The sequence below is a fragment of the Monodelphis domestica genome, chromosome 1 (assembly GCF_027887165.1).
Source record: "Monodelphis domestica isolate mMonDom1 chromosome 1, mMonDom1.pri, whole genome shotgun sequence".
Classification (NCBI taxonomy): domain Eukaryota; kingdom Metazoa; phylum Chordata; class Mammalia; order Didelphimorphia; family Didelphidae; genus Monodelphis; species Monodelphis domestica.
In genome coordinates this window covers 337,543,810-337,557,862 of record NC_077227.1, presented here as the reverse complement: position 1 = coordinate 337,557,862, position 14,053 = coordinate 337,543,810, and the positions used below count along the sequence as shown (strand labels likewise).

General features: G+C 45.6%; 1 protein-coding gene across 1 annotated transcript; it reads left to right on the top strand.

Moving 5' to 3' along the window:
- The first annotated feature begins 4,837 nt into the window (after window positions 1–4,837).
- Window positions 4,838–13,991, top strand: STING1 (stimulator of interferon response cGAMP interactor 1). The gene is made up of 7 exons (XM_016428647.2): window positions 4,838–5,071; window positions 6,187–6,413; window positions 6,890–7,073; window positions 7,356–7,464; window positions 9,260–9,498; window positions 9,990–10,176; window positions 11,606–13,991. The coding sequence occupies exons 2-7, from the start codon at window positions 6,187–6,189 to the stop codon at window positions 11,803–11,805; spliced, it is 1,146 nt and encodes a 381-aa protein (XP_016284133.2). The 5' UTR covers window positions 4,838–5,071; the 3' UTR covers window positions 11,806–13,991.
- The last annotated feature ends 62 nt before the right edge of the window (window positions 13,992–14,053 follow it).

Sequence of the window (14,053 nt, the reverse complement as noted above, 5' to 3'; positions counted from 1 at the left end):
GTTGCGGCTTCCCAGAGTCTTGGACTCTGCGCTCCTACCCCTGAGGTCCGAGTGATCTCGGGTTCTGGCTTTTGAGGGGAGCCGTACCTTTTGAACCGGGTCCAGGTCCAGGAGGAGGGTTCCCAGGGTCTGTGCTGTTGATTGTCTTGAATTTCGGCGCCTTAGGAGCTTATAGTTTGAGATTGGTCGGGAAGGGTTTTCCAGAGATCTGAACTTTAGCTTTCTCTAAGCCGCCATCTTAACCGGAAGTCCCGGAATCTAATTCTTGAGTAGTAAATTGCTTATGAACTTTGGAGTGTAACACTCCAGCTGAATCAGAGATCTTAGTAATTTCTTTTAGTGGGAGAATTTTTTCAGCCTCTTTGTTTGCCTTAGTTTCCTTGTCATTGTCATTTCTTTATGCACCCGACTTTGTTTTCTTGGCCTTCCTTTCTTTATCCTTAGATGCATTGTCTGCCTGACCATTTCCCTTATCTTTTATCTGATATAGCCCTTTTACCTTTAAGAATTCCTCAAACATGTTCTTCACCAGTGTTTCTAAATTGGTATCCACTACCATGATCTGTGCTGTCTTTGTAATTACACATCTATAAATATTCTTCATATAGATAATAGTTTGTATTGCAGCCATAACAATAATGTAGATCTGTGTCAGTATTTGCAGAATATTGTGTCTTTTTGAAAAGGCATGTTCAATATGAAAGTGTTAGCTATATACCCCACAGAATCTAAAATTATAGTTGTTATTGTACTATACAGGACATTGTATATCCAATATCCTGCAATAGCTGCCAGCACTACCACCCCACAGATAATTTGCTTAAACATTTTTGTCTTTTTCTGGTTTTCTCTTATATAGTCTATTCAGAATTGTGAATTCAGTCAGTTCAGGGTGCCAAATTGTAATAAAGGATTATTTGAGTGACAAATGATAACTAAAGATCACAACTGCTAATCTCCTCCCTTTCTCCCTTCCTCCCTTTACCCTTCCTGGTTTTCCTCCCTCTTTGTCCCTCCTTTCTTCTTCCCTGTCCTTCCAGTTGATTCTTCTATTACTCTCCCTAAATCAACTCAGGGTGAGTTTTATGATGTCTCAAATAAAATACTATTTCTCTTCTTTAAGATTAAGTAAGGGATTTATTGGGGAAGAAGGGAAAGATAAGGAAATGGAAGGAAAGAGGGTTTGGGGTTTCCCTAACTCTAGAATAATTCCTAGATTGGAGGATGGTGGAATATAGTTCAGATTGAAAAAATGGGTTAACAGGTCTGGAAATTCAGTCACTGTAACACAGCAGAGAAATCAGAGAGAGCTGAACTTTGTCCTTCTTTCTTTCTGTCCCCAAACCAAAAGACTCTTTCTTTTTTCTGTCTCCAAGGCAAAAGAGACCCCTTCTTCCTTTCTGTCTCAAAGGCAAAGAGACTCAGATTTCAGTTTGTTCTGATCCTTCTCAACAGTCTTTCTGGTCACCATTCTAATTAGAATGTTCTCCTTGAGTGACAGCTCTGGAGTCTGCTTTTCCAGCCTTCTCTGCAGGCTTCTTTTCTCTCCATCACATATGTTATCATGCAAAACACATTGCCATGTTGGTCATTGTTGTAAGATGTGCTGATCTTCTAAGTTGTTTGGGCCTGAAAAATTACTTCACTCTGTATTTTTTGTGGGTTTTGCTACTCCAAAATTCTTGAGGTGTTATAGTTTTTTGAAGGATAATTTGGTAGAGATCAGGTGGGATTTTTTGACTCTGCCCCCAGAATCCCGTCTCTTGAAAGACAACATCCATGAAAACCAAAGGAACAGATAATAGCTGTCCTTGGTTATCTAAGAAAGCTATAAGTCCAACAGGCTCTTTTTTCTAACCCAGGAAACACCATTGTACTTTGAATTAAGACTGAGATCAACTTATAGAAAGGGCACCTAGGTGGTACAATAGATAGGCCTCAGTTTCCTCATCTGTAAAATAGAACAATTTGGATTAAATGACCAACTAAGGTCCCTGACGAGCCTATGATCCCAGCATATTGAAGCAGAAATCTCTTGTCTCAGTGTTAATGACTTTAAAGCTAGTTTCTTGCTGTGCTGAGTAAAAGTTGTTGACTGAGCCACCCAGTGAGTTTGAATTAACATTTTCTTTTTCAGTTCCTTTTTCTGCCTCTAATTTAAGACAGTTTTACTAGAACTCAAGATTGCATGAAGGGAAGTAACACGAAGCAATGCTAGAAAGGTAGGTTGGAGAAAGATTATGGAGGGTCCTCAGGACCAGACTGAACATTTTTTATTTATCCTGTAAGTATTATTGAAGAATTTTGAGCAGGGGAATAATATGATCAGATTTGTGTTTTAGGAAGATTATTTTGACTGTTGCATGGAGGATCAATTGCTTAGAAGTGTGATCAGAAGGTGGAAGACTAATTAGGAAGCTGTCTCAACATTCTGGGCTAGAGGTGATGAGCACTTGGATTTGGGTGGCAGTTGTGGGAGTGGAGGTGAGGGAACAGATAATTTAGAGATTGTGGACCAAATGAGATAATGTATCCTTTGTCAACTTTAAAGTGATAGATAAATAAATGCGTGTTATTATTGTTATAGAAGAGGAAGTGACATGACATGCCTTGAAAACTGAGTGAAGGAGAAATAAAAGGTAATGATGACTCTGAGGTTACAAACTTTGTGCCCTCAGTAGGAATCCAGAAGGTTAGAGGAATAGGAGGTTTAGAAGAAATAATGGAAAGACTGGCCACCCTTTGATCCAGTCATACCACTGCTGGGTCTGTACCCCAAAGGGATAATAGGGAAAATATGTGCACAAAAATATTCATAGCTGTCCTCTTTGTAGTGGCAAAAAATTGGAAAATGAGGGGATGCCCTCCAATTGGGGAATGGCTGAACAAATTGTGGTATATGCTGGTGATGGAATACTATTGTGCTCAAAGGAATAATAAACTGGAGGAATTCCATGTGAATTGGAAAGACTGCCAGGAATTGATGCAGAGCAAAAGGAGCAGAACCAGGAGAACATTGTACACAGAGATGGATACACTGTGGTACAATCGAATGTAATGTAAATGTAATGTAAACTCTACTAGCAGCAATGCAATGATCCAGGACAATTCTGAGGGACTTATGAGAAAGGACACTATCCACATCCAGAGAAAGAACAATGGGAGCAGAAACGCAGAAGAAAAACATATGATTGATCACTTGGTTTGATGGGGATATGATTGGGGATGTTGACTTTAAATGATCATTCTACTGCAAATATTAGTAATATGGAAATAGGTTTTGAACAATGATACATGTAAAACCCAGTGGAATTGCTTGTCAGCTCCAGGAAGGGGGAGAGAGAAGGGGAGGAAAAGAACATGAATCCTGTAACCATGGAAAAATATTCTAAATAAATTAATAAAAAAGAAATAATGGGAGGGGGGAACTGGGTGATTCAGTGGATTGAGAGCCAGGCCTACAGACAGAAGGTTCTAAGTTCAAATATGACTTCAGACAATTCCAAGCTGTGTGACCTTGAACAAGTCACTTAACTTCCATTGCCTAGTCCTTAGCTCTCTTCTACCTTGGAACCAATACATAGTATTGATTCTAAGATGGAAGGTGAGGGTTAAAAAAAAAAGAAGAAATAAGGAGTTCTGTTCTAGATATGTTGATTTCTAGATGCTGATGGGGCATCCAGAAGATGTCCAATGGGCAATGAATAGAAAGTGTGAGAATAGGAGGGAGTAAAGTTGAAAATCTAGTTTTGGGAATCATCTGCATAAGGGCAATGATTGAACATATGGGACTCAGTGAGTTCAAGTTCAGGAGAGTGGATAGAGAAACAGGGGGGTTGAATACTTCCTAGCTGTGTTAACCTGGGCAAGTTACTTAAATCCAATTGCCTAGCCCTCACAATTCATCTGCCTTAAAACAGATACTTAATATTGACTCTAAGAAAGATGGTAAGGGTTTGGAGAGAGGGACAGAGAAAGAGAGAGGCAGAAAGACAGAGAGGAAAGGAGACAGAAACAAGAGGAAAGTTTCCAGTACAGCTATGGAAGACAAATTCAGGTTTAGGAGCTCAGAAGGAAGATAAAGAAGCAAGAAAACAGTGCTGAGGAAGTCAAGAGGCAGCTAGGTGGCACAGTAAATAGAGTGCTGATCCTGGAGTCAGAAAGACCAGAGCTCAGACCTAAACTCAGATGCTTCCTAACTGAGTGTTCCTGGGTAAATCACTAACCTCAACCTCTGACTGCCTCAGTTTCCTCACCCATAAAATGGTAATAATGACAGCCCCTACCTCCTATAGTTATTGTGAGGAGTCGATGAGATAATACTTGTAAAGTGTTTGGCACAGTACCTGGAACAGAATACGCTTTTAAAAAAAAAAAAAAATATATATATATATATATATATATTTTAAACCCAACTTTTCTGTCTTGGAATTAATACTAAGTATCAGTTTCAAGTGGTAAGAGTGGTAAGAGCTTTTCTTGGGTTAAGTGACTTGCCCAGGGTTACACAGCTAGGAAGTATATAGTTGGCTTTTAATAAATGTTTATTCCCTCCCAAAAGAAGTAAGAGTGTGTAGGAAGATGGGATCCTCAACAGTATCAAACATGGCAGAGAAGTCAAGGAGAATCCAAAGTGAAAAAAGACCAACAGATTTAACATGGAGACATCTGCTGCTCTTAGAAAATTCAGAGAGGGAGAAGTAGAGTTTCTGCTCAGAGAATCAAGGCTCTTTGGTGTTGATAAAATCAGACTGGGGCGCTCTCCTCCTTAAACTCTATTTGTGAATCCTGGATTTCCGTGCCAGTGACCCTAGGGCTAGAGAAAATGCTTGTGACTGGTTGGCGGTCTGGTGGGTGCTTGTGTGGGTGGCTGAGCAGGCTTGTTCTCTCAGCTCTGTTTCAGGAAGACTGTCCTGAATTATGACTAAATCCTTGCCCAGAGAGGAAGTTTCTGAGCTTTCTTTACTTTGCCGGGATTCTGAGAAGAGCCCTTGAGTGAAGGAAAGGCTAGAAACCTTTGGGAAACCCAGCCTAGAAGTTCCAGGTGTCTTAGGGACACAGAGTCAGGAAGGTAAGTGGACACGGAACCTTCCCCACAATTCTATGCCTCCCAAGCTCTGATCTTCAGTCTATAGTTCTGGGTAAAACTAACTCTCCATTCCCCTACTGAAATACAAACAATGTACATAGCTTTGCTTCCTGGAAGGGGAAGGAATGTGGGTGAGGCCGGGAGGGATATTCCTGGAAGGGTGAAGGGACATAACTCACCTGGTTAACGGAGAGTTTGGGGAGGAAAGCGACAATAACATCCAGGTGGATATCTAGCTATTTATTTTCATGCATACATATTGTCAGGGGTTTTTCTTTAAATTTTTCTTTAATTAATTAATTTAGAATATTTTTCCATGGTTACAGGATTCATGTTCTTTCCCTCCCCTTCTCTCTCCCCCTTCCTGGAGCTGACAAGCAATTCCACTGGGTTTTACATGTATCATTGTTCAAAACCTATTTCCATATTATCTAAATTTGCAATAAAGTGATCATTTAAGGTCTACATCCCCAATAATATCCCCATCAATCCATCTGATCAATCATATGTTTTTCTTCTGCGTTTCTGCTCCCATCGTTCTTTCTCTGGATGTGGATAGCATCCCTTCTCATAAGTGCCTCAGAATTGTCCTGGATCATTTCATTGCTGCTAGTAGAGAAGTCCATTATGTTCAATTGTGCCACAGTATATCAGTCTCTGTGTAGAAGGTTCTCCTGGTTCTGCTCCTCTCACTCTGCATCACTTCCTGGAAGTTGTTTCAGTTCACGTGGAATTCCTCCAGTTCATTATTCCTTTGAGCACAATAGTATTTCAGGGGTCCTTCTTTATCAATCCCCCTTCTTCTCCACTGCCATCTCTGTACGGGGCACCAGGGAGCATCCCTGCTTTTGCTGGGGCAGTACATGTGATTTGAATTTAGGATGAGGCCAGAAGCAGCATTTCCCCCTTCTGTCATCCACAGAGAAGGGAATATCCAAGGGAGGGCCCTCTGAAGGGAAGGGGAGAGGGCCCTACAGAAGGGGCAGTCATGGGAAGTGATAAAATCTCATTCCTATTCCCCGAAGTGGGGCCTTTTTCTCAGAAGGGAAGGAAGTTGGGAGTAGCTAGCTGTATCAGTGAATTCTTTTTGCCCACAGATGCCGAATCCCCGTCTCCACCCCTCCATCCCCCAACCCCGGGGCTGGGGGGCTCAGAAGGCAGCCTGTGTCCTGTTGAGCCTCTGCCTGGTCACTGTGTATAGCCTGGGGGAGCCGGCTGCCCACACCCTGCAGTGGCTACTGTTCTACCTTACTGCTATGCAGGTGAAGCTGCTGCTGAAGAGGGCCTGCTGCCTGGCTGAGGAACTGTGTCATCTCCAATCCAGGTGAAGTATTAGAAAGAATGGAGAGAGCATCGGCCCTGGAGTCAGGAAGACTCTGGGTTCAAGTGTTGCCTCAGATATTTACTAGATATGAGACCCAGGACAAGTCCCTTAACCTCTAGCAACCTCAGTTTCCTCATTTGTAAAATGAGGATAACAATAGCACCCATCTCCCAGGGCTACTGTGAAAACTGAGTGCTATATAAATGCTATCTATCTATCTATCTATCATCATCATTATTATCATCTTCCTTTATCATCCCCCTCTTAGCCACTACCTTCATCCTTCACCTTGATCCCTCCGAAGAATGTCTCCTTTGGTTTGTCCTCTCTGTCCCTCACAGCCCCCTTTCCCTCTGCTTCTGGTGTCCAGATGACCCTGGGTAGAGGCTATTAGTCCTAGCCTAGGCCTTGAGTACTGGCCAGGCCTCTGGGGATGTCCCCTCTTCCCCTTCTCTCCCTTTTTTGTGATCCTCCAGGTACCAGGGCAGCTACTGGCAGGCGGTGCAAGCCTGTGTAGGCTGCCCACTCCAGCAGGGTTCTCTGTTGCTGCTCTCGGGATATTTCTGCGTCACCCTCTCCAGTAATCCAAACCTGTCACTCCTCTGGACTCTTGCCATGCTGGGCCTTGCCCAAGCACTGAGCTTCATCCTAGGACTCCAGGTACAAAAGACCCGAGAGGTGGACTTGGAGACAGGGGAAACAGAAGGGCGCTTGGCGTTGAATGGAGAGTGGAGGAAAGGTTACCCAGGGGAGCATTAAAAAACACAAATGAGAATTTGTTTTTGAGCCTTCAGTAACTCCGTATAAAGCCACTGAGGCTGCTCTTGAGTGGTAGGGTGAGTACTAGAAGAGGAGAGGGCAATGGTCAGGGCTGGATCGCTCCCTGGGGATCGATTCCTTGTGCCAGCGCTCATGAGGGCTTCTGTCCTTCCCTCCCTCCAGAGCCTGACTCCAGCTGAGATCTCTGAAGTCTGTGAAAAGAAGCACCTCAACGTGGCCCATGGACTGGCTTGGTCCTACTATATTGGGTACTTGAAGCTGATCTTGCCTGGTAAGCAGCCCTCCCCATTCCATTCTACCCCCACCTCCATCTCGGCAAGTTCTTTGCTCGTCAGAAGTGTTTTATAGTTTCCAAAGTGCTTTCATGCATGTATGTCATCGTATTCATTACTCACAAACTGCCCCCCACCCACCCAGGGAGGATTATCCCCATTTTATAGATAATAATAGTGGACTGTCCAAGGGCCAAGTGGCTAACTAAGACTCGAACCCAGGGGTGAGGGTCAGGATGGGGTTGGGGGGAACGTCTTTGGGATCTTAGACTAAGTTCTATGGGAGTCTCCATGGACTCTCAGATGCTAAATATCCATCTATCAATCCCACTACACATGTAAAACCCAGTGGAATTGTGGCTTGGCTACGGGGGTGTGGGAGAGGGGAGGGAAAGAATGACTTGTAGCCAGGGAAAATATTCTAAAATGACTAATTAAATTTTTCAAAAATAAAAAATTATCTCTATCTATCTATTTATATCCCACCAAGGGAGATCCGGGTTCAAGGACAACTACCAGCCTTGAATTCATTCCACAGATATAACTTAGATCTCAGATATCACCTTTGAGGTGTTGTGTCTGGTACTCACTGCCCTATGGATGGAGTATTTGCTGATGCAGGAATCTGGGGGTTGGGGGAGAGAAGAGAAGTAAGAAAGGGAAGAGAGAAGAATAATCCCTGGGGCCTGCTCTTCTCTCCTTGACTACCCTCCCTCCTTTTTTTCAAATGTAGGGGGGAGAGTGGATTTTATTTTTCTGTTCTTTGCTGGGAAGGGGCCTCAGGAGAGACTAAAAGGAGGTAAAAGTCAGGCTTGGACTAATGACATATATGAATGGGTAAGGTTACATCTCTCTCCATATAAGAATCTTTTTTTAGTTTTTGTTATTCTTTAAAAATTTTTTGTTTTAATTTTGAAGTATCTTAATTTTTAAGTATTTTTCCATGGTTGCATGATTCATGTTGTTTCCCTCTCCTCTTCCCAGGATTGACAAGAATCTTTTTTATTTTTATTTTTATCTAGAATATTTTTTATTTTTATTTAGAATCTTTTTTATTTTTATATGGAATATTTTTTATTTTTAAACCCTTACCTTCCCAGAATCACTACTGGTATTGGTTCCAAGGCAGAAGAGCAGTAAGGGCTGGGCAATGAGGGTTAAGTGACTTGCTCAGGGTCACACAGCTGGGAAGTGTCTGAGACTAGATTTGAAACCAGGACCTCCTGTCTCTATTCCTGGCTCTCAATCTACTGAGCCATCCAGCTGGCAACTTGCTCCCAAGGCAGGATGCTAACCCCCAATAAAGCAGGCACTGTCTCTCGCCCCACATACTCATATACATCCACACCTACAGCTGGATGGGTCCCCCCTCGAGGTCAGTTTAGGGGGCACAGCTGACAAAAGCCCTATGCCATTGCTATTCCCTCTCACCACAAAAGGAAACCCAAGGTGGTCTCTCTTCTGGTTAAACCCCTAGAACAGAGGGAGGTGATGCATCACAGAGTCCTGGATTTAGTTAGCCACTCTGGAGCCAGTCCTGACTCTGCTATTTACTGCCGTGGGAGGTGGCTCTGGTCACTTTCTCCCTCTTGGACCCTTGTCTCTAAAATGGGGGGGGGGTTGGCCTGGAGAACCTCTGAAGTGATCTACCGTCCTGCGACAGACAGCCCCCTCCCTTCCAGGGCTATGATAGGCTTTCGGGGTCTCGAGGGAATGGGCTCCCCTTCACCTTTATTCCCTCTCTTTCCCTGTGCTCGTCTCCCCCCTCCACGACTGCTCGTGGTCCCCACCCAGGGCTTCAGGCCCGAATCCAAGCGTACAACCAGTTCAACAAGGATGTCTTGAGGAGCCCCGAGGGCCATCGGCTTCACATCCTCATCCCCCTGGATTGCCGGGTCCCTGATGACCTGAGTCAGGCCGACCCCAACATTCACTTCCTGCAAGAGCTCCCCCAGCACCGAGCGGACCGGGCAGGCATCAAAGGCAGGGTCTACACCAACAGCATCTACAAAATCTGGGAAGGTGGGCGGCTGGTGAGTGACGCGGAGAGGAGGAAGAGGGGTGGAGCCGGGGAGTGATGGGAGCTGGAGTCGGGACTGGAGCGAGCAAGACCGGGACTCTGGGTTCCTGGCCCAACTCCATCTACACTTCAACGAGCGCCCAGCACCGGGGGTTCAGAGTCGGGAAGTTTCTCGGGGCTCCCTGCCCTTCAGGGACCTGCTCTGCTGAGCTACAGCCTCTGCCCGGCCTGGCCTACATCTCAACTCTGCGGGTTCCCTCCGGAAAGACCCGGGGGAATGGGTAAGAACAGCTCGGGCAGCCTGGGCTCAGGCCAAGGGCCAACCAGTCAGGAGCAGAGCAGAAACGAACGGATGAAGACAGTCATGCCCCTGGAGGCCTGTCTTTGCATCTACAGTGGGGGTGGGGAGATCCTCGGAGATGGAGAGAGGCACCGGGACAACAGCTCTAGCTGCCATGGCCATGGAAAGGGAGACCATCCAACCTTCCTCCCTGTCCCTCTCAGGCTGGAGTCTGTCTCCTGGAGTTTGCCACCCCGCTGCAGACCCTGTTCTCCATGTCCCAGGACGGGCGGGCTGGCTTTAGCCGGGCAGACCGTCTGGAGCAAGCCAAGCTTTTCTGCCGGACACTTGAAGACATCCTCGAGGATGCCCCTGAGGCCCGTAACCACTGCCGACTCATCGTGTACCAGGGTGAGGGCCAGGGCCAGGGGCAGGGTGGCTCCCGGGTTAGGGAGGAAGTAGAGGCAAGAAGCAGAGTTGAACCTCTAGGCCAGAGAGTAAGGGTCCAGGATGTTCGCTTTGGGATCCTGGGGACAGTTTAGGCCTCAGTTTCACCTGTTAGCTAGGGATAATGAAAGGGATAACCATACTTGCCCCACTGGGCTATCGGAGGGAAAGTTCTTTGAAATGCTCTAGAAATGAGTCAGTAAGAGTGCTGAGGGGGCAGCTGGGTGGCTCAGTGGATTGAGAGCCAGGCCTAGAGATGGGAGGTCCTGGGTTCAAATATGACTTCAGACACTTCCCAGCTGTGTGACCCTGAGCAAGTCACTTGACCCCCATTGCCTAGCCCTTACCACTCTTCTGCCTTGGAACCAATACATATTCCAATTTGGAACCAATTCCATATTGGAACCAATACAATTCTAATTTGGAAGGGAAGGGTTTAAAAAAAAGAGTACTGAAGGCCTACAGGGCCTGGATTTAGGAAGACCTGAAATCAAACCTGGCCTTGGAATTTATTAGCTCTTTGACCCTAGGCAAGTCATTTAACCTCCAACTGCCTCAGTTTCCTGATCTGTAAGATGGGAATAAGAAAAGCACTTACCTCCCAGGGTGGTTGTAAGGATCAGATGAAATGATATCTGTGCCTGGCACATAGTTCCTCGATTCCTTCCCACTTTAAAGATGAGGAAGCTGAGGCTGGGAGAAATTAAATGACTCATCTAGGGTTTCAGAGTTAATAAACTGGGATTAGAATAAACTAATAATCTGGATAAGAATTGGGATTCTTATCCAAGTCTTCTCATCCCATACTGTGAATCCTTGTGGGACCTTGAGGAAGTTGACTCCTTGATGCAGGGCTCAGTTTCCCCACTTGTAACATTACATAGTTGGACTTGATTTCTCCCATCTGTCCCAACATCACCAGGCCATGATTCCGTTATTCTGTGACTCCAGGCCTTTGGGGGCGGGCAGACCCCCCAACCTCCAGGGCGTAAGAACAGGCAGAGCCTCCTGTCCCTGGAAAAGTTCTTTGTGGGCACTGATTTGTGCAGGCACGTCTGTATTTACATGTGACCCCACGTAGGAGGTAATGCCTCTATGGCCCTAGCACATTTCATTGTTGTCATTCAGTTGTTTTTCAGTCGTGTCGGACTCTTCATGACCCCATTTGGGCTTTTCTTGGCAGAGGTACAGGAGGGGTTTGCCATTTCCTTCTCCAGCTCATTTGACAGATGAGGAAACTGAGGCCAGCGGGGTTCACTGTTTTGCCCAGGGTCACACAGCTAATAAGTTTCTGTTGCCAGATTTGAACTCAGGAAGATGAGTTATGCGTAGCACATAGTAGGCAATTAATAAATGTTTGTTTATGGATCAATTGTTTGATTTCACTCTCCAGAACCCGAGGATAGAACTCTAAGCGGCTTCTCGCTGTCTAAAGAGATTCTTCGCTCCCTTCGGCAGGAGCGTCAGGAAGAGTTTGCTATGGAGCCCAGGAGGGACGAGAGTGTGGCCAGAGCCTCCGCCTGGTCCCAGGAGCCCGAGCTCCTCATCACTGGCATGGAGCAGCCTCTGCCCCTCCGTACGGATGGTTTCTGAGCAAGTCCCTCCCTTTAGGAGGGGGCAGCAGGCCAGGGAGCAAAGTGAGCCCTCTCCCAGACCCTGGCCACTCTGGGCCAGGCAATGCCACCGACTCATCTGATCAGACACTGAGAACAGTTGGAACAGACTGCCTGCTGTTCATCCTTCCCATCCCTGACACTAGGATCCGGGGAGCCCCCTAGATCAGAGATTCTTTACCCTTTTAAAATTTTAAATCCTTTCCTTCTGCCTTAGACTCAATACTGTGTATTGGTTCCAAGACAGAAGAGCAGTAAAGGCTGGGCAATGGGGGTTAAGTGACTTATCCAGGGTCACACAGCTAGGAAGCATCTAAGGCCACATTTGAACTCAGGACCTCCCATCTCCAGGTCTGGGATTCTATCCACTGAGCCACCCAGCAGCCCCTTTCTCCTTTCTTTTCCGGAGGATCCTGCATCTGTCTTCTAGCAGACTCTCCAAAGCGATAAACCCACAGAGGCATCCTCTTGCTGTCTTATTTTTATGGTTGAACTAATATTTGGCCACAAACCTTGAGCCCCTTCCCCCGTGCTGGATGCTCAGAAGTGGAATGACTCAGAGGTAGCTGAATAGCTCAGAGAAAGGAGAGGCAGACCTAGAGACAGGAGGTCCTGGGTTCAAATTTGGTCTCAGACACTTCCTAGCTATGTCACCCTGAGCAAGTCATTCAACCCCCACTGCTGAGCCCTTACTGTCTTGGAACCTGTATGTGGTATTGATTCTAAGACAGCAAGGAAGGGTTTTTAAAGAAAGTAGAATGACTCAACCAGGGTCAACAACGAATAAGCATCAGGCCCCTCTTAGTCTGTATATCTCTCCGCTATCGCAGAGAGGTGACACAAAGCAGTTCTGCAGCCAGTAGAAGCAATTTACTTCATCCCTCCTTCTCTCCTCAAGCCCTGCTGTAAGGGACAGTGCAGGAGGAGCCCAGAAAGCTTGTTTTTGCCGGTAAACACAAGTTATCCTCTCCTCTGTCACCTGGCAGGTGCTGATGAATGCATTTTACGTTGGGTGACGTGTAGCAGAGGGATGGGGGACCGCAGGAGGCCTGGCACTTTCCTCATGCTTCCTGCTATGGGCCAGTGTTCCCCGTGACGTGTGGCTCCCCCCTGCCCACATGCTTTTTTCCCCACGCTGTCCTTCCCTTTGGGAATGTTTAATTCTCATGACCTCCCTGAGGCCTTTTCCAGCTTCTCTACGCTGTAAGCTCTGGAGGAGAGGGATCCTCTTTCCATAGCACCTACCGCAGAGTAGTCACTCAGTGCTTACTGACAATTCCACAGCGTAGGCTTCGAGCAAGAATGTAGAGGAAACAGGAGGAGGCAGAGACCTTTCAAGAATAATGCTGGGATGTGGCAACACTGGGGCAATACATTGTTGGTAGAGTTGTGAATGATCCAGCCATTCTGGAGGGCAATCTGGAACTGTGCCCAGAGGACTGTAACATGTGCCTATATACCCTTTGATCCTGTAATATACCACTACTGGGTCTGTATACCAAAGAGATCATAAAAAGGGGGAAAGGATTTAGTTGTACAAAAATATTGTATAGCAGCTCTTGTTGTAGGGGCAAAGAATTGGAAACTGAGGGGAGGTCCCTCAATTGGAGATTGAACACGATAGTGATGGAATACTGTTGTGCTCTAAGAAATGATAAGGGGGATGATTTCAGAAAAAGCTGGAAAGACCTCCCTGAACGGATGCAAAGTGAAAAAAGCAGAACCGGGAGAACATTGTACACAGCAATTTGTACAAATGATCAGTGGTGAAAGACTTGGCTATTCTAAGCAACACAGTGATCTAGGACAATTCTGAAGGACTCTTTTGATAAAAAATGCTATCCACCAGAGAAAGAACTGTTGGAGTCAGATGCAGATCAAAGCGTACTATCTTTCACATTAGCTTATCTCTGGTTTCATTTTGGGATTTTGGTTTTATATGATTATTCTCTTATAACGATGACCAATATGGAAGTATGTTTTGCATTATAATACATATATAAGCCAGATCAAGTTGTTTACCAACTCGGAGAGGAGGGAGGCAAAAGAGGGAGGGAGATCATTTGGATCTTATTTCAGAAATGCAGTTTGAAAATTGTTATTACATGTAATTGGGAAAATAAATTATCTTTTAATAAAAAATTTAAAAAAGAATCAGAAAAAAAAGAATAATGCTGGGGCAGGGGCAGGGGATAGAAGGCCAGGCCCAGAGATGGGAGGGCCTACAT